We start from the raw sequence: 25,740 nt of genomic DNA, 5'->3' as shown, positions 1-25,740 counted from the left end.
AATTAGGCCATTGTCACCATCTTCTAATTTGTTAAAGTCAGAAGCAAAATATTCATTTAGTATCTCTGTAATATCCTTTGCTTCAGTGAGCAGCTTAGTCTGCTTGTTCTGTATGGGAGAAAATGAGGACTGCGATGCTGGAGATCAGAGTCAAAAAATGTGCTGGAAAAGCACAGCCAGTCAGGCAGCATTGGAGAAGTGGGAGAGTTGATGTTTCAAGCATAATCTCTTCATCAGGCATGTGTGTAGTGTGGTGGGGGGGGGGGGCGGTACCACCAAGGAGACTGAGAGATAAATGGGAGGTGGGGGGTTTACCACCAAGGAGACTGAGAGATAAATGGGAGGTGGGGTCTGGGGGAAAGGTAACTGGGAATGTGATAGGTAGGTTAAGGTGGAGTGTGATGGTGATAGGTTGGAGTGGAGGGTGGAGCGGACAGGTGGGAAGGAAGATGGGCAAGTAGAACAGTTCAAGAGGCCAGTGCCAAGATGGAGGGTTGGATCTGGGATAAGGTAGGGGGAGGGAGATGAGGAAATTGGTGAAATCGACATTAATCCCGTGTCATTGAAGGTTCCCAAGGCAGTAAATAAGGTGTTCTTCCTCCGGTGGCTAGGATTTGGCAGTGGTGGAGGCACAGGACTTGCATGCCCTTGGTGGAGTGGGAGAGGGAATTTTTGTTCAGCCACAGGGTGGTGGAATTGATTGGTGTGTGTGTGTACTGGAAATGTTCTCTGAAATGTTCTGCAAGTTGGCATCCTGTCTCCCCAATGTAGCGGAGAGCACATTGAGAGCAACGGACGCAATAGATGAGGTGTTTGGAGTTGCAGGAAAATCTCTGGATGTGGAGGGATCCTATGGGGCCTTGGAGGGAGGTGTGGGCACAGGATTTACATCTGTCATAGTGACAAGGGAAGGTGCCAGGAGTGAAGGGTCAGTTGGTGGGGGGTTGTGGACCTAATGAGGGAATCACGGAGGGAATGGTGTCTGAGGAATGCTAAAAAGGGTGGAACGGGAAATATATCTCTGGTGGTGGGGTCTGACTCTAATTAGCGAAAATGGCAGAGGATGATGTGTTGTATCCAATGATTGGTGGGGTAGAAGGTGAAGACCAGAGGGATTCTGTCCTTGCCTTGACAAAGGGTCAGTTAGACTCGAAACGTCAGCTCTTTTCTCTCCTTACAGATGCTGCCAGACCTGCTGAGATTTTCCAGCATTTTCTCTTTTGGTTTCAGATTCCAGCATCCACAGTAATTTGCTTTTATCCAGGATTCTGTCCTTGTTGCGATTGGAGGGGTGGGGTTCAAGGGTGGCGATGCAGGACTTGGCGATGCGTGGACGGGCATTGTTGACCACATGGGAGGGGAAATTGCGGTCCTTGAGGTTGGTCATTTGGGATGTTCTAGAGTGGGGTTGCTCCTCTTGGGAGCAGATGCGATGGAATTGGGAGTAAGGGATAGCGTTTTTACAGGAGTTGGGGGTGGGAGGAGGTGTAATCCAGGTATCTGTGGAAGTTGGTGTGTTTGAAGTAGTTGTCAGTGTTTAGTTGGTCACCAGAAATGAAGATGGGGAGGGAGGTGTCTGAGATGATCCAGGTGAACTTGAGGTCAGGGTGGAAGGTGTTCATGAAGTTGCTGAACTGTTCAACTTCCTCATGGGAGCACGAGGTGGAGCCAATACAGTCATCGATGTAGTGGAGGAAAAGATGGGGAATGGTGCTGGTGTAGCTGCAGAAGATAGACTGTTTGACATACCCGACAAAGAGGCAGGCATAGCTGGACCCATGTGGGTACCCATGGCTACCCTGTTGGTCTGAAGGAAGTGGGAGGATTCGAAGGAGAAATTGTTGAGGGTGAGGACCAGTTCACCCAATCGAATGAGTGTGTCAGTGGAAGGATACTTGGTTGGGTCAGAGGGCAAGGAAGAAATGGCGAGCTTGGAGGCCTTCATCATGGTGGATGGACATGTACAGGGCCTGGATGTCCATGGTGAAGATGAGGCATTGGGGGCTGGGGAACTGGATGTCATGGAGGATTTGGAGGGCATGATGGTGACCTGTATGTATGTGGATTCATCCTGGACCAAGGGGGACAGGAAAGCCCTTATGGACTCCACTCTATCCTTTATTTATTTTTTATTATTTATATACTTGAAAAATATTTTACTCTGTTTTAGTCTAACCTGCCACCCTTTACTCATGCTTCTGCAAGCAGTCGTAGTCCCTCTAAACAGAAAACAAGCTCTTCTTTTTTATTTATCCTATCTATTTGTAACACTCCCAATGCAAATAAATTCCGATTACCATCCCAGGGACACACTCTCATATTGGTTTAAAAATTAATCATGGCTGCAGAAATGCCACAAACTAGTCTTTAAATCCTCATATACACAGACCCAAACACCACTAGTTCAAAAATCCAAACACTATTGAAAGTACAGCAAAGAATATAAATCATATACCTTACATCACATAATGCATGGTCAGTATGGAATGTAGCCAGTTTTCAAGCCTGGGATCTCCTGTCTGGATTTACACCAGTTGCTTTTTTGCCTTTAGCTGACTTTCATCAACCTCTAGCTTTGTTTAGTGCCAATTAATCACTTTGAGACATTATTTTATATTTAGTTTCTATATTTTGGGATACAGGTAAGTCAGCCACACAAGATGTGGCCTCGAATTATAGAAGTATGCCTTATTCATGAGGTTCAGAGATTTGTTCCGAGATTGAGGACTGACATATTTAACATGAATGCTGTAGCAGTAGAATATTCCGTAGGATCTTTCCGTGATTTTGAGAAGCTGTAGAACAATGAGTCAGCTGTTTTGTCCAAGAATAATCAATGAAATAATCTTGGAAATTTTTTAAAACTGTATTAATTTTACTGACTTAGTGTATGAATATTTCCCTGACCATGAGATTCATTATAACTGATGAGAAATATTTTGTTTTAAAATCATTGCTATGGATTGCTACATAAGTACATTTGAATCTTGCGTAATTGTTTGTATTTTTTCATACAAAATCAATTTGTATGTGTTTTTCCCCCAAATCTAAACAGCTATTTGTTTCTCTTCAGAAAAGTCAAAGGGGGCAACATAGATGTCCACCCAACGGAGAAGGCTTTGGTTGTTCATTATGAAGTTGAAGCCACAATTTTGGGTGAGATGGGTGATACCATGCTGGGAGAACGTAAGGAGTGTCAGAAAATGTGAGTAACATTCAGCAAGTTATTCTGCTTGTCTCAATGTACCTTCTTAAAAATAACTAAATTTTTAAAAAATCGACACATTAAACTTCGATTAATTTAAAAAATTTGTAACAGTTATACAGTTGTCGTAACTTGGATTTACATGGTATCCTTAATGAAGGAATGGCTGAATGCAAAATGTCAAGCATGCAATGGAGTGCAATTACAATAAAGAGAAAGCTGCCCAACAGAAGAAACACTTGAAGAGCTCCCTCATGGCAAATATGTTGCATAAATACAGAATGCAATAAGTCTACAATCTTCAGGAGACCTCTCAACTTTACAAAGGAGGTTATTTGTTCTAGACGTTGGCTGTTTTCTTTCTTGAAAGGAGAGATTGAATGTAAATGATCTCTTCCACACCATTTGTTGAATCTCCCCATGTACATTTCTTGGCTAGACATCCATTCTTCTGTTTCACACTGTCTGTTTTCTGTGCAAATTTCATATTTTTCAATTTTCTTTCATCTTACCAGTAAGTTTATGATAATACTTTGGTATGGCAGAATTTATAGCAGGAATGAAAGGTGCAGAAATAATTAGGCAACCAGGGTTCCTACAATGGAAATCTAATTTATGGAAAGTAGTTAGTAAAGGTTAAAGAAAGACATGTCTTTATCTAGTGCTTTTCATAATTTCAGAATATCCCAGAGCAATGATGCACTTTTGAAGTGCACTTACTGATGTAATGTAGAAAAAAAGATTGAGTCTCGGGGTAGAAGAGGAGATAAACAGTTTTGCATCATTACCTTTGAAAATTGGGACAAAAGTTGTTGAATGTTACATCATGATTTAACAAAAACTTTAACTGTACACTAGTTGAACAAAGTTACAAACCTAATAGTGTATTTTATTTCCGATTATATTTTGAACCTGAAACTTTCAACGGAATGTCCCCTGCTCTAGTTGAGTCACCCAGTGCACAGGATCTTGAGGATTCTTTCATTTCTCCTGTGAGTAAAGTAAGATAGAGCACAGCTCTCAGCAGTTCACCATGATTCTCTGCACTGGTCCTGATATTCTTAAAGGTATGAGATTTCTTAGGGTTCTCCTCCAAGCTTCAGCCTAGTGAAATCCTCCAACACACTCTCTGCACTTCACGGTTGCAGACTTCATAACTCAAGCATGGGCTCCATTACACATTTGCTGAGTAACTCCAAATCACAAACATCCTGGTTCCTGATAGACCTCTGTCACTGATTCATAGTTAGTGATGCACATTGTGTCTTCTGCAAATTGCTCCTGACTTCAATGCCTGTTTCTGAGTGGCGTCAGACAGATAAAACACACAACTAAAGAAATATGTTACTCCAATCCATTCCCCCATTTACTTGGATGGTAGAGACTTACATCAATTATTTATAATTCCAGAACCTTCTCTTTGTTCTGGGATACCATATGAATAATTTAACCTCCAAATCAGAGAATTTTAGACATCCTGTCTCCACCCAGGAGTTCAGAGGTACTCTTTTGTTTTGTTTCCAATACTTCCTGCTGTGAGCTTAGAACATAAACTTAGGTCATCTTTTGATTTGCAATTACTTTAGGTTGCTTATCACTTGCTACTCAAAATGGATGTTTTCATTTATTTTATAAAAAACTAAATCCTCAAACTTTTATACTCCTGAAATGTACTGTTATTACTGTTATGGACCGTTTAATCTCCCCAATATATTAAGATGGCCTAGACCCTATTTTTTTCTTATTTTAAAGGCAAGTACCAGGCATTGTGTTCCAGATGCAATTGGATTGGTCAGACTACCAGTTGTGAAGCAAAACACACATTATTCATACGCAATAGTTCATGTACAACCGAAGAAAGATGAAATTGGAAAACTTAACAGAATAATTATTTCACTACTAAACAGTAACTGTTCCAATGTAATGATATCCCATAAACACACCCTTGGTAAAGGCAAATTCAGATTGTCTCACGTGCAATTCTAGCAGCAGGAAGAGAATGCCCAGTTTTTAGCAGTAGCTGAGAAGAAAAACATCAAGAAAATTGAGAGACACCAGCCGGGAGAGGTGTACTGTAGCTTCCAAACCCAGTTTCAAGACCCCAGCAATAACTCGACTGAAAACTGAAACTATAAATCCTGGTTCTGTGGGAGCTTGGCCCATCTGTTCAGGCTGCTGCTATTATTCCAACTTTTAAAAGAAAATCTCCAAGGCACCTCAAGCTGTTTATATGATGGGCTTTCAATATGTAACTTGATAACTCTGTCTTAAATTTGCTCTTCAAAACGAAAGGGCAAAATACACCTCTTAAAACAAGAGCGTCATCATAGTGTGAATCATGAAATTACATATACATAACAATATAGATTTGATCATGACTTAATAATATTGTATCAGATTTGATATTGTTTTATCAGTATTTTTTCATGTCCTGAGTGGAGCATATGTATGACTGGTATAAAATATTTTTGTTTCTGTTGTTGTTTGAATTCAAATTAGAAGATGTAATTTCTAGTCAATATGTCTGCTATTTTCCCTTGTACCAGACATTAATTTGTTTTATTTTTATGAAAATGATGTGTTTCCCATACATCTTTTAGCCAAAAACAATCAAGGAAAATATTGAGCCCTCATCGATGTAAAAAATTTTGTTTTCATGTATATTCAGAAGATATTTACTTTTGATCTTGGAAGACAAGTTTTCATTTTTCTTGTCTGATTGCTTTGTGCTGACATTGGTAGTTCACATCAGTTTTTGTTCAACTTTTATTAAGTAGGAACAGTGAAGGAAGTTGGCTAATTCATTAATATTATAATAGAGAATACGCCTCTGGGCCAATAAGTAGAGTGTACAGTCATTTCTTTATTAGTACTAATTAAGTGGATATGGTCTGACAAAGAGGATACTGTCTTACCCAACCATCAAATTTATTAGATTTGAATGATGAAGGATTTCCTAAGTTCAGGAGAGATTGTTGACCAGGGAGAAATAGTATTTTAATTTTAACAGTGCATCTCTTATTACCCAAGTTAATTTTGAACATAATGGTAAATTTCATTTTGGTGATTCTGAGTCTTTTTTTTAAGTGTCTGCTGCTGCTTAGGAAAACAAATATTTTACTGTTTGTAAAAGGGGCTCATTTATACAGTTTTAACAGGCAGGCTTATTTTAAAATGTTGCTGTACTAAACAGGCTGCTTGTCCTCGGAATTAATTTCTGACAGCAATTTATTCAGTAAGAATTGCCACTGTAATATAATGCATGTACAGTGCATTTTAACAACATTTAAAATTGGTTTGTGGAAAATGGGGGTCGTTAATCAGTCTGTTATTTATTGTCGATCCCTGATTACCCTGGAGAATGTGGCAGTGAGCTGCTCTTTAAACCACAACAGTCCTAGAGCTGTATGGCTATCACAGGGATGTTATGAAGCGAGTTCCAGGATTTTGGCCCAACAGCATTGAAGGATATTGTTCCATATCAGGATGATGATTGGTTTGGAGATGCTGGTATGCACTGCATGAACTGAGCATTGATGGTTGAAGGTGGTGGATGAGATGCCAGTCAACACGCTGTTTTGTTCTGGTTAGCATATTGCTTGAATGTTATTAGAGATGCACCTATCCAGGTAATTGGAAACTGTTTCATCACACGTTTGACTTGTGCCTGTCGATGATGGACAGGTTCTGGAGGGATAGGTGTGTTATTTGCTGAAGAATTCCTGGCCACTGATCTGCTCTTGTAGCCACAGTATTTATATGGCTGCTCCCGTTCAGTTTCTGGCCACGAGCTATCAGGATGTTGTTTATACAGGATTTAGATGCCACTGAATATCATTGGGTGATGGTTAGATTCCATCCTGTTGGAGATGGTCATTGCCTGGCACGTGTGTGCTATGAATATTACTTGCCACTTCAATGAATATTACTTACCAAGCCTGAATGTTGTCCAGATGTTGCTGCATTTGGACATTCATTGCATCAGCATCTGAGTCATCATGAATGGGGATTCCTGGTTCTGTCTTATGTTAGAGGGAAGATAATTAATGAAGCAGCTGAAGATATCTGGGCTTTGGACACTGTCCTGGGGAATTTGGGTTGTTGTGACACAGTGGAAAAATCCCTACCTCTGAGCCTGGAGAACTTGTTTGAAGCCCTGAAATTGCTTTCCATCCATGCCATTAGTAATAGGCTTTTTTCCTGGTTTGGCCATTGCTGTCTGTGTTCTATTTTTCTGAAGGCTGTGGTATAGATTCAGATTTCTCTATTGAAAATCCTCACTTGTGGTAGTGAGGTATTCCGGTGGTTTTCAACACTTGTATTTCGGGGTTTTAGATGAAGCAAAAGCAAAGACTTCTCTCTGTGGCAAGTTTGTCTGATTATGTACAAATCCATTACTTTTTCATCCACAAACTGGGCCATGTGATCTTTCCGTCTGAAAGTTTGATAGACTTCGTGTCTCCATCTAAGTAGCTTGCTCTTTGCACATGTATCAAACATTATGATTCTTCTTTGCTTTGAAAAATGTTCTCCCCAAAATGTTAAAGATATATATGTTTGTCTAACATGATGTTTTGAACTAATATTTTGTAACAAAAATCCGTGTCAAATAGCAAGAGAAATTCTGGCAAGTGCACTTTCATGTAGACTGATATGAATTCATCTACTTTGGACCTAAAAGGTTAAATTGAATGTGAAAGAAACGATAAAAAGCCTGGAAGCAATGGAGGAACCAAGTGACTTGAAAGAAGCAAAACTGATTAATAAATTTGCACCTTTCATGACTGTCGGAAGTCTCAAAGTACTTTAGGAACATGGGACTTAGGAGCAAACCATCTGGTCCTTCAAGCCTGTTCTACCATTCAAAGCGTCATGGTTGATCTGTTTAGAGTCTCAGCTCCATTTTGCTGTCTACTCCAGACCATTATCAAAAATCTTCCTAACTCAGCCATGAATAGAAGACCCACCCTCTACTACCTTCTGGACGAGAGAATCTTACACATGTAAGATTGAGAGAAGCACATTTTCCTCATCCGAGTCTTAAAAGAGAGACTTATTTTTCTTAAACAGTGTCCCTAATTTTATTCTTTCCCCAAAAGAGAGTGCATCCTCTTGGTATCCATTTGTTCAGTCACCTCAAGATTTTGTTTCAATAAGATCACTTCTCATTTTTCTGAAGTCCAATGTATATTGGTCTAACCTGTTCAACCTTCCTTCACAAGATCAACCCTTTTTTTCCCCCCAAGAGTGAGTTGGTGAACCTGTCTGAACTGATTCTAAAGCAGTTACAGCTTTTTTCAAATAAGGACCAAAACTTTCCACAATGCATCAGATGTGGTCTGGATGATGTCCTAAAACTGCCCTCTATTTTTATTTGTTTTGCAATGAGTGGCAACATTCCATTTATCTTTCCAACAAATGTCAAAATGATTTGAGGGCTCTTTTTGAACATGTTTTTGAGGGAGTCTTTTTTTCAGTATCTAACTCGTTAATTAGCTGATACAGTCAGGTAGTTACAATACCTTTATTTTTATTTTGTTGATGAAATATCTGGACACCCACAATCAGAAACTGAATAATTCATCAATATCCTCAATTATCAAGGCTACAACACAACTTGAAAGCATTAATTTCCAAGATAGTACAGAATTTAGATTCATACAGATTTAACTAATTTCTTTTTCAAACTAACTGACTTCTTCATGCAAAAATCATAAATACAACGGTAAGATCACAGCTTAATCACATCTGTCTCATTCACAAAGCTGGAAGATTTTAATCAGGCAGTTACAAGCTATTTACTGCATTTGTATCTTGGTCTTGGATTTAAATTCAACATCTGACTCAATATTCATCCCAATAGCATCCCCTGTTTTCTAAGTGTAATAGTTCCTGAGCTTATGTGGCCTTAAAAAGTGATTTCTATGTATTTGCAATATGTTAATTATGTCAATGTTTAAAAGTTTTCATGGATCCCAATTATCTGAGTATCCCTGTTGACATGTTTAAAACTAATTGTTCTCTCCTTTGCAACCATCATATTCCTCTTGCAGCCTTCTGATTACCCATAAACTCCTTGCAACCTCTTTCCACCTCCTTCTGACAGCCTCTTTCCACCTGAACCTGAACCTCCCTCCAAAAAAACCCAGGGCTGCAGCATCCCTATTCTGTACAGGGCCTTGGTGCGATCACACCTGAAGTATTGTGTGCAATTTTGGTCATTTTATCTGAAGGACGTTCTGGGTCTGATGGAGTGCAACAAAGGTTTAACAGACAGAATCCTGTGATGTTGGGACTGACTTTGGAACAGAGACTGGATCTGTTAGGACTATAGTCACTCGAGTTTAGAAGAATGGGGGTGGTGAGAGAGAGAAAGAAGGAAATCTCATAGAATTTTATAGGTTTCTAACAGGACCAGACATGGTAAGTACAGGAAGGATGACCAGGGAGCCCAAAACCAGAGGCTATAGTTTAAGGATACAGCGAGAATGTGTACAGGGTATGAGCAGGTAGGGAAAGAGTTATTTAAAGCCATTTAACAATATTAGAAGCATTCTGTATGTCAGGCAGCTTAACAAGGTGAAAAGTATTCATTATTTGAAACCAGTTATTCATTGTGTAACAGCAGATGGCTTAATCTCTACTATTGACACAGGCTGATTGTAACGATCACCCAATCAATATACATGTTGCCTTATTTGGATGCTCCTCTCTGTGAAATGACTGTATAATTCATTAAGAATCTGCTTTTTGAGAGAGAAGACTGAGAACTCATGTCTGTGTGCACATGGGTGATCATTCTCTCTCCCTCCAGGTCCCAGAATAAAGATGAAGGAGGTAAAACTAGAATGTGTCTCTGAGCGTTTTGCTTCGACGGAGGGGGGAAACAGGACGACACAGGTAGTTCTTCTATAATGCTGTAGTTGTGTTCTAACAGAAATAATGGGGCATATGGGAAAATTTGGGTTGGGACAGACCAGCAAAAAAAAATCACTCACGATTGCTCAAAAATCATTCAAAAGCCGAACACAAAGTAAAACACAGCCTGAATGAAGGTTTAAATCATATTTATTAATTAAACAAAAGTAAACTTAACACATTACATTGAAAATAATATTGTTAATGGAAGGACAGAGGGTCATCATCACCATCTTCAGGTACAGTTTGTCGTTGCAGAAGTGGATGGCTGCTATTGATTGTCTTATGACTCTGTCTCTGGGGTTTATTTAAAAAAGACACCCTTTTTTTGTTGCTTTGCCCTTTATCTTCTGTCTTGAAAAACCTGTTTATAGGATAGCTGATGAAAGCTTAAAGAATAAATGGCTACCCTGCTATGTACTGCATTGTGATCATTGTGCTCTAAGAGCTGCAACTGCATCTCAGGTTCCCTCAGGATAGAAGACAAAAGAGAAGTGGAAAGCTGTCATGGTGCTGCATCCTGGACGTCATCTTTTTCGTCTCCAGCTTCCACTCCCCCCTCAGCGACAGACTGTTGTAGATCAGCTGTAGAGAATTCTGGATGTGAGTTTGCTCGCTAAGGTTTGCTGGAAGGTTTGGTTTCAGATGTTTCAACACCATACTAGGTAATGTCATTAGTGAGCCTTTGTTGAAGTGCTGGTGTTATGTCCTCTTGCTATTAATGTGTTTAGGTTTTTTTTTGGTTGGTGATGCCATTTCTGGTTATTTTTCTCACAGGATGGTATGTGGGGTCCAAATCAATGTGATTGTTGATAGAGTTTCAGTTGAAATGCCATGCTTCTAGGAATTCTTGTGCATGTCTCTGTTTGGCTTGTCCTAGGATGGAATTGTTGCCCAGTGTAAGTGGTGTCCTTCCTCGTCTGTATGTAAGGATACTGGTGAGAGTGGGTCATGTCTTTTTGTGGCTAGTTGATCATGTAACCTGGTGGCTAGTTTTCTACCTGTTTGTCCAATGTAGTGTTATAGTCCTTGCAAGGTATTTTGTAAATGGCGTTCGTTTTGCTTGTTGTCTGTATAGGGTCTTTTAAATTCATGAACTGCTGTTTAAGTGCATTGGTGGGTTTGTGGGTTACCATGATGTCAAGAGGTCGGAGTAGTCTGGCAGTCATTTCAGAGAGGTCTTTCATGTAGGGTAAACTGGCTAGGGTTTCTGGGCATGTTTTGTCCGCTTGTTTGGGTTTGTTGCTGAGAAATCAGCAGACTGTGTTTATTGGGTACTCGTTCTTCTTGAATACACTGCATAGCTGATTTTCTTCTGCTGTTTGTAGTTTCTCAGTGCTGCAGTGTGTGGTGGCTAATTGAAATAATGTCCTAATGTAGCTTTGTTTGTGGGTGTTGGGATGATTGCTTCTGTACTTGAGTATTTTGTCCGTATGTGTTGTTTTCTTGTAGACGCAGGTTTGAAGTTCTCCATTGAGTGTTTGCTCTACTGTGTCATCTAGGAATGGTAGTTTGTTGTTTTCTTCCTCTTTTCTGAATTTTATGCCAGTGAGGATATGATTGATGGTGTTGAAGGTTTCCTCTAATTTGTTTCATTTAGTGATGACAAAGTGTCATCCATGTAGCGGACCCAGAGTTTGTGTTGGATGGTTGGGAGAGCTGTTTGTTTGAGTCTTTGCATTACTGCTTCTGCTCGGAACCCTGATATTGGTGATCCCATGGGTGTTCTGTTGGTTTGCTTTGTCGGTTGAAAGTTGAAGTGGGTGGTGAAGCATGGGTATACTGTTTGACGATGTTGCCTTTGTTGGTGAAGTTGGTGGTGTCTGGTGTTTGTATCTTTGATTCTTCTTATGGTGAAGTCGGTGTTTCTTTTACCAGGTTGATGTTGATGAATGTGAACAGGGCTGTTACATCAAAGGAGACCATTACTTCATCCTCTTCTATCTTGGTGTCTTTGGTGTTCAGGAAGTTTTGGGTGGAGTGGCATAAGTCCTCTATTAAGTCTTTTAGTCTTTTTTGAAGTTCCTTGGCGGATTGGTATGTTGGTGTTTCAGGTCGTGAGACTATGGGTCTGAGGCGGGGGCACCTGGTTTTGTGAATTTTGGGTAGTCCATTGAAAAGTAGTGTGTTGGATCTGTCTGGTTTCATTTTTTAGAAGGCTGTCTTGTTTAGTTCTCTTGACTTATTAAGTTTTTTGAATAGGGCTGTGATTCGTTTGTCTAGTTGTGTTGTTGGGTCTGTCATCTCGTATCGGTAAGTGTCAGTATCTGTGAGCAGTACGTTCACTTTCCCGTAGTCATCTGATTTGTTGAAAATGACTATTGCGCGTCCTTTTCTGTAGATAAAATTACAATGTTTTTGTCTTTTTTGAGTCCTTCTAGTGCTTTCTTTTCTTGTGTATTGTGTGTTTCCTTCCATTTTCCTGCTTAGTGTTGGTGCAACTGTCTGTCTGATTTGCTGGGTTTCCTCTGAGTTTGTTGTCTTTCAGTGTTGCTTCTAATGCTGCTTCTAATTGTTTGTGTCTCTGAAGTTGTAAGTTAATCCTCTTACTATGACGGTTTTTTTCAGTATCTGTTGGGGATCGGTCTAATAAGTTTTTTTTTAATATCCAGGCTTCTGTGTTGTCAGTGGTGTTCTTTTGTGTGCGTTTGTCTAGTTTTTTTCTGCAGGTCTGGTTTTCTCATTTCCTATGTTTGCCACTGTTTAATGTCTATGGCTCATTTTACGTTCATGGTCTGTTCGTCAGTGAGGAAAGTTTTTGCCGCCAAATTTCCTGGTTGTATTTACGGAGTTGGGTGTGGGCATCATTAATCGTTTCTCGAAGCATTCTGCATTCTCGAAACACAGTGCTCTTTCATTTTTGGGAGCTCATGTGATGTTTCACATTCTTGAGAGTTTTGAAAAAAATCTGGAGAAGCTATTGCCAAACTGCATGCAGGAAGTCCTTACTGACATCACCCCAGGTCTTCTCAATAATGTCAGTAGCATTGTTGATATTAAAACTTTTCCAAACATTTTCCAAAACATCAACAATAAGGTCAGAAAAAATTTGCTCCATCATCCAACCTTTTTTTTACTTGACCTGAAGTAGACGTCCAGTGTAGACTTAAGGTAACCATTCAAGGCTCTTGGATTGGCATAGTGGTACACTACCACAGGCGTAAGCTTAAAGTGTCTGCTGGCATTGGCATGCAGAAGCACAGTCATACGATATTTTGTCACCTTAAAGCCTGGAGCATGTGCTTCATTCTTAGAAATGTAGGTTTTTGCTAGCATTCGCTTCCAGTATAAACCTGTCTCGTCCAAATTTAAGATTTGAGCTAAGGTATAGCCGCCTTCATGATTTTTTTTCTACGATGGGAGAAAATGTCAGCGCCTGCACAGACAGATTCAGCAATCTATATTATAGAATGCGTAGCGGTTCTTAAAACCAGCAAACCACCCACTGCTAGCACGAAAGGCAGGCACATCTGCAGGATTGAGTTGTTTTCTTTAGATCTTCGTAAATGGATAAAGCTTTCTATTTTATGCTGAGAAAGGTTGGCCCGGATCGCTTTTTTGTTTGAGCTTCTATTCAAACACTTAAAAGTCTCTCCATCTCCTCAGGTTCGTCTGGCCTTGACCTCCCCCATTTGTTAGCACTCAAACTTGTTCCAGCAATACAGCTTGCCTTAATTTTTTCAGCGTTGCCTCTAATAGCGCGTAAGGTAGACTGACTCATTCCTGTTAAGCGAGATATATCACATGTTGTGTTCTATTGCTCAAAATGGGAGAAAGTGAAGGCTGCAGGTGTGGAGATCAGAGCCGAGAGTGTGTTGCTGGAAGAGCACAGCAGATCAGGCAGCATCCAAGAAGCAGAAGAATCAACGTTTCAGGCATTAGCCCGTCATCAGGAATGAGTGTTGTGGGTTGGGTCTGAAGATAAATTGGGGAGGGGGGGGGTGAAGGTAGCTAGGAAAGTGATAGGTGGATGAAGGTGAGGGAGAAGGTATGGGTCAGTGAGGGCGAACGTGATAGGTCAGAAGGGGGAGGTGATGGACAGGTCCAGAGGGCTGTGCCGTGTTGGAGGCTTGGGACTTGGATAATGTGGGGGGGAGGGGAAATGAGGAAGCTGTTGAAGTCCACATTTATCCCGTGTGGTTGCAGGGCCCCAAGGCGGAATATGAGGCGTTCTTCCTCCTGTCATTGGGTAGAAACAGTTTGGCGGTGGAGGAGGCCCAGGACTTTGACCCTTGGGGGGTGGGGGGGGGGGGGGGGGGGAGTTGAAATGTTCAGACATGGGGTTGATGGGTGTCCCAGGAATGTTCTTTGAAACGACCTGCAAGAAGATGTCCTGTCTCCCCCATGTAGAGGAGACCACACTGAGTGCAGCGGATGCAGTAGATGACATTGGTAAAGGTATAGGTAAATTTCTAATGGATGTGGAAGGATCCCTTGGGGCCTAGGACAGAGGTGAGGGGAGTGATGTGGGCCTCCACCAGCCCACACCCCAATCCTGGCACTTTTCCTTGCCATCGCAGGAAGTGCAAAATCTGCACCCACACCATTCCCCTCACCTCGTCCAAGACCCCAAAGGACCTTTCCGCATCCATCAGAAATGTGCCTGTATCTCTACCAATGTTATCTACTGCATTCATTGCACTCGGTGTGGTCACCTCTACATCAGAGAGATAGGCCACCACCAGATGGTTTCAGAGAACATCTCTGGGACATCTGCACCCACCAACCGCACTGCTCCGTAGCTGAACACTTCACTTCAACTCCCCCTCCCACTCGGTTAAGGACATGCAGGTGCTGGGCCTCCTCCTCCTCCAAACCGTTAGCACCCAACACCTGGAGGAGGAACGCCGCCTATTCCACCTTGGCACCCTGCAACCACACGGGAATAACAGTGGGTTTCAACAGCTTCCTCGTTTCCCGTCCCCCCCACAATATCCCAGTCCCAAGCCTCCAACTTGGCACACCCTCCGGACTTGTCCATCACTCCCCCCTCTGACCCATCACCATCTCCCTCACCTTCATCCAGCTATTGCTTTCCCAGCCACCTTGCCCCCAACCCCACTCCCCTCCCATTTATCTTTCAGCGTCGACCCACAACCCTCATGCCTGATGAAGGGCTTATGCCCGAAACGTCTATTCTTCTGCTCCTCGAATGCTGCCTGACCTGCATGCTCCCCTTTTGCTCAAAGCGCTGTATATCATCTAGCTTCTCCTCCAGTGTTATACCCTTTCATTTGTGTTCACCACCTGCAGATTTATCATCAGGATGCTTCCTGCTAGCATTCTTGTCACCGTGCCCCTCCATTTTTGCAACAAAAAAAATCTCTGAGTAGGTTGTGTGATATGCACGAGAAGAAAATATTAGAACAGCAAATGGTATGTAAAAGAGTAATACAGTCCTGCAGAAATTATACCAGAGCTTGTACAGGAATTATGGAAGAATATTCTTGTCTCAGAGGGAGAACAATGAACATTCATTAGTTTAATTTTTGCGATGAAGCTGCTGAATGTACAGCACAGTACTTGTCCTGCTGTGATAGCAGCTGACATTGGCGCATGTGCGAAATGATTGCTGATGGAACCACACTATTGTTAAACAGAGGTAAGTGTTCTCAAAAATACTGTTCCCTCATTCTTCAGCACTGTAATAGCCAAACCAGTCTGCTAAAACCTGCTCTATGAGAACTATCTGTATTGTGTAGGTCATTTAGACTGAGATAAAAAGAAATTTCTTCACCTGTGGAATTCTCTGTGACAGAAAGCAGTTGAGGTCAAAGAATTGAATGTTTGCAAGAACGAGTTAGATATTGTTCTCAGAGGTAAAGGGATCAAAAAATATGGTAAGAAATTCAGTTGGATTATCAGCCATGATTATATTGAATCACAGCACGCTTGCCAGTTCAAATGGCCGCCTTCAGCTCCTATTTAGAGTCGTAGAGTCATTGAGATGTACAGCATGGAAACAGACCTTTCGGTCCAACCCGTCCATGCTGACCAGATATCCCAACCCAATCTAGTCCCATCTGCCAGCACCCAGCCCATATCTCTTCAAACCCTTCCTATTCATGTACCCATCCAAATGCCTCTTAAATGTTGCAATTGTACCAGCCTCCACCACTTCCTCTGGCAGCTCATTCCATACCCGGACCACCCTCTGCATGAAAATGTTGCCCCTTAGGTCTCTTTTATATCTTTCCCCTGTCACCCTAAACCAATGGCCTCTAGTTCTGGACTCCCCGACCCCAGGGAAAACAATTACCCTATCCATGCCACTCATAATTTTGTAAACCTCTATAAAAGGTCACCCCTCAGCCTCCGATGCTCCAGGGAAAACAGCCCCATCCAGTTCAGCCTCTCCCTATCGCTCAAATCCTCCAACCCTGGCTACATCCTTGTAAATCTTTTCTGAACCATTTCAAGTTTCAGGCAAGGACTGATTAGGGATAGTCAACATGGCTTTGTGCGTGGGACATCATGCCTCACAAACTTGATTGAGTTTTTTGAAGAAGTCACAAAGACGATTGCTGAGGGCAAAGCAGTAGATGTGATCTATATGGAATTCAGTAAGGCGTTCGACAAGGTTCACCATGGGAGACTGATTAGCGAGGTTAGATCTCATGGAATACAGGGAGAACTAGCCATTTGAAAACAGATCTGGCTCAAAGGTAGAAGACAGAGGGTGGTGGTGGAGGGTTGTGACCAGTGGAGTGCCACAAGGATCGGTGCTGGGTCCTCTACCTTTTGCTGTGTAACTATGGCCCCCACCCCTTGCAACCTTCAAGACAGCCCCCCTCCCCCCCCCCCCCCCCCCCCCCCCCCTCCCCCCCTCCCCGACAGAACTCGTGGATCTTGAAGAATAGTCTCCGAAGCATGGCTACATGTGGTTCCCTGTCATGACTTCATCAAAAAGTGGCCTCCTGTTGTAGCCTTGGCAAAGATTGATTCCTGACTCCACGGCTTGGCCTTGAGAAAAAGCTGCTTCCCACTCACTATCCCAACTTTGGCAAGGGGTGGCCTTTGCTTCCCATTCTTAGCAATGTGACCTTCCTAACATCATCTTGCTGAAGACTCTTCCACCTTACCCCACCACCGCCATCTCTGCTGCCTCAGGGCCAAAGGCTTTGGCTTTCCTCCTCTCCTAGCTGGGCATTCCAGTACTAACTTCATCACTTGCCTATCTGTTCCTCGAACCACACTTGTGAATTTATCAGTAGCAAGCGTGAGAGAGAATTGGCTTGTGATTGAAATGGCAGCTCCTCAGCATTTTCTTCCATTCTGTTTGTGGGGGTGATTTTTCTCTGGTTGTCTCTGAGTGAATTTTCCTGAGGGCTTTAGGGTGGGTTGCCTGCAGCCACAGTTCTTTGAACATTCCAATCCCTTTCTACCACCAGGTTCTGCAATCTCTAAATTTAAATTAGTATATTAACTTTCTGTATTTTCTGTCAAAGTGGACTTGTTCACATTTATCTACATTATAGCTTATCAACCAGAATTTTGCCCACTCACTTAACCAGTCTGTGTACCTTAGACTCTTGCTTCCTCTTGACAGCTTAGTTTCTTATCTATTTTAATGTCATCTGCCAATTTAGCTATTTGGTCTCCTCGTCCAAATCATTGATTTAGGTTGTAAGTACTCATATGTGGCATTTTACTACTTCCTGCTTGCCAACCAGATAAAGATATCATTATGTTTAGATTCACAGAATCCCTATGGTGTGGAAACAGGCCATTTGGTCAAAGAAGTCCACATCAACCCTTTGACGAGTATCCCACCCAGACCGTTTCCCCTGACTAATGGACCTAACCTACACATTCCTGAAGACTGGGCAATTTAGCTTGGCCAGTTCACCTAAACTGCACATCTTTGGACTGTTAGAGGAAACCGAAGCACCTGGAGGAAACCCATGCAGATACAGGGAAAACGTCCCAACTCAACACAGACAGTCACCCGAAACAGGAATCGAACCTGGGTCTCTGGTGCTGTGAGGCAGCAGTGCTAACCACTGAGCCATTTAGTCTCTGCTTAGTGTTCATTAATTAAGTCTTTAGCCATGTTGATAGGTAACCCCTACACAATGTGCTCTTATCTTGTGCAACCTTTAATGTGGCACTTTATTATGTGTTTTTAGGAAATTAATTACATTTACCAGTAAAAATTATTTACAGTGAATGTTACTTTGTCAAAAGACTTTAAATTAGTTAAACGTTACTCTCCTTTCATAAACTAGGCATAAGCCGGATCGCATTGTGATTTTCTAAGGAATCAGGCTACTCTCCGTAATGATGGATTGTTGCACCTTAGTTATTTACAGCTATTGGTTGTGATATAGTTAAGCCTGCAGCCTGTTTGTGCACAAGAAGCTCCCATTAACAGCAATGTAATAGTAACAATATAATCCGTCATCCATTGAACTCCAGGTACACATTATTTAAATGCTGTGAACAGGTAGATGTGGGTTAGCTAGGTTGGCTGCATAGCTGGTTTATGATGCAGAATGAAGCCAACAACATGAGTTAAATTCTGGCACAATTGAGGTTACCATGGAGGAATAACTTTCTCAGTGTCTTCCCCTGCTTGAGGTGTGATGATCTGCAGATTAAACCATCTTCAGTAGTGTATCTCTTGTGAGAGAGCAGCTCCTGGTCCTTTGGGACAATTGTAACTTAAATTTTTATATGAACAGATACAGAAAATAATCAAGTAGATTGCTGGCCTTTATAAAGAGAGAGTTAAGATGAGGGTGATTTTCCTATTTCCTTACAAACATCTGGTGAGATCACACCTGGATTGTTGAGAATAGTGCTCAGATTACGCATTGGAAATGAATATCAGTTTTGGAGGAGAGACAGTACAGATTTACCAGAATGATGCCTGGACTCCAAGGGTTAAACGTAAAGATTGTAGGTTTATTAAAAATTCAGAAGATTAATGGCTTTGGGGTTAGAGTTTATGGATTTGGTTGAAGTTTTCAGGATATTGAGGGGGAGATAGAGCAGATAGAGACAACCTGTTTTTGCTGGTGGGTGAGAATGTCTTGGGAACAGTTTTGTAAATAGTCACATCTTTCAAGACTGAAGTCACAAAATAGTTTGCACAAAGATTGGTAGAAGTTGAAATTCTCTTCTACAAATAGCAATTGATGCAAGGTTAATTATTGTATATGAGAGATTTTTGCTGACAGTAAGCTTTGTGGAGTTAGGTTTAGCTACTTTGGTGCCTCACCACCACCACCCTCCTTTAAGACATTCCTTGGAACTTAGAAATAGGAAAGGAATGGGCCACACAGCCCCTTGCCCCAGTTTTGTGTGTTCGTCTGTTCAAGTCTGATCTTCTATTTTGTTTCCACTTTCCCAACTTAACCCAATATCCTTTCATTCCGAAAACATATTGATCTCAGTCTTGAGTATACTCTGGGATAGCGAATTCCAAAAATCCAGAAGTCTTTGAATAAAGCAATTTATTCTCTTCTGAATCCAAAGTGCTTGTGACCTAGTCTGTGCAAATGGCTAAAAATTTTCTTTGTATCACTGCAGTTGAATCTGTCTTCTAAACTTGAAAGAATTTAGACCTGTTCAACTCAATCTTTCCTTAAAGACAGCTCTCATCCTAGGGAAAACAGTTCTTTGATCTATTAGAACGCAGGGATAGCAAACTAGACTAAAAACTTCATTATCACTAAATTCGCAACACAGTGAGTGAACTTAAAACATCCTGACCCTAAAATTGCTCAATTGTTCATAACCAGACTTTACAAATAACAAATCTTGGACACAGAGTTCATAACTTAAATAAAAATGAACAATTATTATGTATGTCCCTTAAAAAAATCAATCATAAGGCAATCTAATTGGTATCTATGATCTTAGCCCAAACCTCTTTGATCATAAACCTCCGACAGTCACACCAACAGACTGCTCAAAGCTAATTTGTTATCAAATGAAACAGTTGCAGTTTGCTAGTTTGATACCATTTCAATGATGAATACTTGATCTTCATGAAATCTTTGTATGATGGGTAATATTACAGGCACATGATTGTCTTGCTTGAATTCCAAAGTCACCAGTTAATTCAAACAGTTTTCTGCAGATGTCTGGAGATTTATTTATTTTTGTTGACTATGATTCTTTTCTCAGAACTTTCAGCAACTCTATAACTGGAGAACAACTGGAGAGAGCAAAAACCAAAATTAGCTCCTGTCCAAAATTTTCAAAAACAAAACCTAGTCAACACTAGTTCACTCTTTGTTTTCTCTATTTTCCAACAATCTCTGTGGTTGGCTCGTAAGCACTATTCATCCCTTGATTGATCAATTAAACATCCAACCAGCTGCACCCCTAAGCGTAACAACATCTCCATTCGCTTAGAGCAGAAATTAACCTGTATTATTTTTTCAGGCCAGTTGCCATCAGCAAACATCTGTCTTTTGTTATTTCCTCGTTTTAAAGCAAACCGCTGTTCAAAGTTCAATTCTCAACTTCAACCCTCAGTTTGAAAGCAAAAGTGAGAAAAATAAAAGAAAAATGATGATGGCCTGGACAGACCAAACCTTTGGCAATCTGCTACCTTCTCCTTAGGCATGTTGCCAATTTTACGATTATATTCTGAATTAGAAAGCATCTTTAATGTATGATGGGTTATCAATTTCAAAAGAATAATTTCATCACAATTTGCCACCAAGCCACATGTTATGAATTAGATTTATTGTCACATACTCACATGAGTACAGTGAAAAGTTTACAAGTCGCCACTTACGGTACCATCTTGTGTACGAAGGTACCTAAGTTCAAAATCTGACAGTTGACCAGGAGCTTAGTGAATGATGTCGGTTTTAACGAGAACCTTGAGAATTGATAGGGTGAAGAAGGTGAGAGAGTCGATTCCAGAGAGCTGGCTGCTGCAACTTAGCAAATGAATCGGGAAAAAAAATGTGCTATCTTTTTGCTGTTGGTGATGACCTCACTTTATTCCTGGAGGCCCAATTTGCTCTGTATTTAGCTGAATTGGATCACCATATTCTGCTTTTCTCTGATCTTAATTGATGTGCTATTTGACTTTGCAACATTTGTCTAGTGCGCTGAGTATTAAAGCGTCAAACTCAGGTATGAGTTTAGCAAAGATTATCTGTTAGGAGGATGTTCAGTTGAAAGATGAATGAAATGCAAATTTTATTCATCAGTTTTGATGGATCCCTGAGATACTTCTTGGGGGTGGTATGTGAGATTGAATAGTCGTTGTGCACCTTCAAGAAGCTGCTTGTGTTCCTGTTGTAAAAGCAGTGCTCTTAAATCCCATAATACTGGCAGTTGGTAATAGTAATTGGTCAGATTATTCCACTGAGTGCTTCATTGGGTGGAAAGAGTGTTGCATAGTCTGAAAATCTCTTGGGATGCATTCAAAAATTCTTGTCAGAATCTTTAGAGATTTCAAAGGAAATGAACTTTCAACCAACCATCGTGGCTTTTAAGTAAAAGCCAGCTCATTGCTGACAGATCAGCACAGGGAATTCTTTCAGTTAGTTATTAGCAAATATTTTGTTGAAACATTTGCTATTATGGTGATTAATCTTCATAATACAAGTCTGATGGGCTTAGTCTAACACTATTAATCTCCCATCATCTTTCATCGCTTAATTAAATAATGCAGGTAATATTTATCCATAGTAATGATATTAAAATAGTAACAGGCAGATCTTGGAAACTCTTAACCTTAATCATCTTAATTTGCATCGAAGCATTTTTATGAAATTAATAAAATATGTAATGAATTTATTTTCCTATTTTGTAAAATACAATTGATTAGTATTTAATGTATTCTTAGATTAGATTTTGTATATGGCATGTCAAAATTTACCAGCGCTTTGGTCAATATAAAAGTTTGTGTGGCATCTTTAGTAAATAAAATTGTAGGGTGTACTGCGACAGTGTTATAAAATAGAATTTCATGAGATACTAGGGAAGATGATCAAAGACTTTATGGAAGGTAGAAGTTTTAATATCTTAAAGGGGAACCAGGTAGTGTTGAGATGATTAGAGAGGGAATACTAGAGATTACAGCTTTGGCATATGAAGTTAAAAATCACAACACCAAGTTCTAGTCCAACAGCTTCCAACTAGTTACCTGATAAAGGAGCAGGGCTCTGAAAGCTAATACTTCCAAATAAACCTATTGGACTATAACCTGGTGTTGCGTGATTTTTTAACTTTGTCCGCCCCAGTCCAACACCTCCACATCTTGGCATATGAAGGCATCAGCACCAAAGTGATCAAAGGGCTACTGCAGAAGCTGGAATCCATTCTGAAAACAAAGTGCTGGAGATCACAGCGGCTCAGACAGCATCCATGACAACGTTTTGAGTCCAAGTTTATTTGGAAGTACAAGCTTTTGGAGTGCTGTGCCTTCATAAGGTAGCTAGTGGAGTAGGATTATACGACACAGACTTTATAGCAAAAGATCATGGTTTCACGCACTGATGCGATATATTGAACGTACAGATTGCTGTTAGGTCTTTCGTCTTTCAGAATGGGTTGCAGGTTTTGATTCATTAATAAGTAAATCCAAAAACGTTTTTTAAAGTCACGTTCTTGAGATAACTTAATGTTTTATACTAAAAAAAAGTGACATCTCAGCTCAGACAATGCAATAGAAGTGTGAGGTTAGAATCTGTATGTATTCTAATTTTGAGTCAGACTGATTCTATTTCCAACGTAGAAGTTTATAAAAAGTCACATGGATAATAAAAATATTGACTGCATTACAGATTGTGCTTTTTGAACAAAATAGAATGTATTTGTTCTCCATCCTGGCAAACCCACAGTTACTAAGACAGAAATTAGGGAAAAACTAGCAAAAATGTACAAAACAACACCAGATGTCGTGTTTGTCTTTGGCTTCAATTCTACAAATACAAATTTGTCCCATAGACTTTGTGTGTGTGTGGGGGGTGGGGGTGGGTGAGGGGGGTGGCGGGGTGAGGGAGTGGAGATGGAGTTTATGTCTGTGAGATGGTGTGCGCATGGGTGAGTATGTGGGGTGTGTGTGAGAGAGAGAAGGTCTGTGTGAAAGAGAGTGTATAGTGTAGTGCGGTCACCTGTTGTGTGACATAATCCCAAGGTCCTGGTTGAGGCTATCCTCACTGGTACTGAACTTGGCAATCAGCCTTTGGTCACTTTGCATTGTTGCGTTTTCCGAAGTCCGACTTGGAGGATGGTTGCCTGAAGATCCAAGGCCGAATCTCCCTGACCGCTGAAGTGTTCCTCCCCACCCCACCCCAACTCCACCTCTTCCCACCCGCCCCCCACCCCCCCACCCATCCTCCCTCTCACCCCTCCCCTGTGTCCTCCTGCTCACCCCCCCATTCTGTTCCTCCCCCCATGTCTCCACGCCCCTCTGTGGTTCCTCCCCACTTAACCCCCTCCCCCTCCCCCACCGTGTCTCCACTCCCGAGGTTCCCAGCCGCATTACTGATGAAGGGCTTTTGCCCGAAACGTCTATTTTCCTGCTCTTTGGATGCTGCCTGACCTGCTGTGCTTTTCCAGTACCACTCTATTCTTGACTCTAATCTCCAGCATCTGCAGTACTCACTTTCACCCAGTTAAAGGAACTGTTGTAGACTTGAAGTGAGTATTAGTCAGGTCAATTTGCTCCGAGAACTGGTACAATTATATAAACAAAGGTCAATTATGAAATTACATATTGGTGCAGATGTGGAAAGCCATACTTTATTTCATTACTTCTAGTCAAGTACATATCTGCTGAAATACCTTCTGTAGATACACTTGTTAATTGTTATTTTCTAATAAACTAATCAATTAAAAATTGAAATGAAATCTGTTGCTTTGCAGCTTCTAAACATGAGAATTCTAAGTTAGAAAAGAATGGATCCAGTGGCTAGTTATTATCAAAGATGTGCTTCAGAAAATGAAGATGCTCTTGAGGCATAAGGAGTGTAGTTAAGAACCTAAAACAATATTATAAACCATTTTAAAATTCAAAGCAAACTGTGCCTCTTCGATCCTTGGAGAAATTGGAGGAACACAGCAAAAGACAAAGATATTCAGTTCAAGTCACAAGGGGTATGACTGTGAACTGCAGGTTATGTAAATTGCATGGGGAATTTTGGGCACGAGAGTCAAGCTGCATAAAAGTAGAATGCCCACATTGATTAAAGGGATAACAGAGATTACTAAGGTACCAAAAAGAAAAAAAGGTTGAATTCAAGCTCAAAATAAAAACAAAATTTTAAAAGTTACCTATTTAAATCTGTAAAACTATTGCATAAACAAATGCAGTTGAAAACTATGGGAAGTAGTTGATTCAGCTTAGGAGGAAACTCATTTGTAGTTTGATCGTGCACTTCCTGAGGGTGTGCATATTTGTGAGGAAATAGAATAGTCTGCGATTCTCAACTCTTGATTTTCACATTTCTTTCAAGATGACTTTATTTTCTTGAAATTTGAAAAGACAGGAATTTTGGGCTTGATTTGTTTCATAATTATTTGTTTTTCGTGCATAATGGTGGATTACATTAAACTGATGTCTCCAAAAAGCAGGATTTTAGTAACCTGAAAAATGCATGTAGCAAGGAGATTACGCCATTTCCCGTGAAGTATTGTAAGCGGCAGTAATAGTTTGAAGTCCTTTGTCATCTCCATATGTTGCAAATCAAAGCCTTCAACCTTATATTTGTGCACACAGTCCTGTTGGTTGCTTTTTGTTTTACTTTTAATTTTAATCTCTAGAGGCCCAGAGGAAAGGTTCTGTTTATTTAAGATGAGTAGAGCAATTTCGTGGTTTTTATTCTATTTTCTTCATGGGATGTGGGCATTTAGAATTAGGCATTTTTAAAAGTCAAAACAAATATGTAGTCAAAGCAAGAAGTCTTCTCTTGGAATAACATACTTTTGTTTTCTATGATGTACATTGTGTTCAATTTGAATTTATTCCAAGCTTGCAATGGATCCTTGCATATTTCAGAAATTATAGACTGGTTCTTGATCTCATTTTAGGCTTTAATTGTCATGTTAAAACACATTCAGTAGTGTCAGAGCAAACAACACATTGCAAAGTGTTTTGCTAATAGACATTAACTTCTGTAAGTTCCTTACAGGAAAAATATCATTTATAATTATAGTCATACAAATATGACTGCCACAAGGACATAACAGAGCAGTGTTTTGGTGTTAGGGGTTCAATCATTTAAGACAAAATTGTTCATCAATTGGCAACTGTTGAATCCTTCCAAACAGGTACTTACCCAGCGATGATACCAGATTTTTAAATTTTGTTTTTGCGACGCAAGTGTCCTTGGGAAGGTTAGCACTTATCATTGCATTCATTTAGTTGCAAAACAAACCACATTACCGTTCTCTACTGAATTCATAATACTATTGAAGGAAAAGCAGCACGATACAAATGTCAATGTTTAGAGATCAGTATTTGATCCCATCAGGTTAAGTTGCAATGCTGGCGAAGCACGTGCTATCATATTTAGGATCATAGAGATATGCAGCATGGAAACAAACCCTTCCGTTTAAGTCATTCATGCCGATCAGATATCCTAAATTAATCTTATCCCATTGGCCAGCATTTGGACCATATCCCTCTAAACCTTTCCTAC

General features: G+C 40.6%; 1 protein-coding gene across 3 annotated transcripts in view; it reads left to right on the top strand.

The window, feature by feature from the left end:
- The window catches only part of kifap3a (kinesin-associated protein 3a), a 212,305-nt gene that overhangs the window by 27,694 nt on the left and 158,871 nt on the right, over positions 1–25,740 (top strand). For all 3 annotated transcript variants that reach the window (XM_072573970.1, XM_072573968.1, XM_072573969.1), the window contains exon 2: positions 3,074–3,205. In XM_072573970.1, coding sequence (XP_072430071.1) covers positions 3,074–3,205 — 132 coding nt within the window. The remainder of the gene's footprint in view (positions 1–3,073; positions 3,206–25,740) is intronic.

The sequence above is a fragment of the Chiloscyllium punctatum genome, chromosome 7 (assembly GCF_047496795.1).
Source record: "Chiloscyllium punctatum isolate Juve2018m chromosome 7, sChiPun1.3, whole genome shotgun sequence".
NCBI classification, from domain to species: Eukaryota; Metazoa; Chordata; class Chondrichthyes; order Orectolobiformes; family Hemiscylliidae; genus Chiloscyllium; species Chiloscyllium punctatum.
This window is presented reverse-complemented; position numbering and strand designations above follow the sequence as displayed.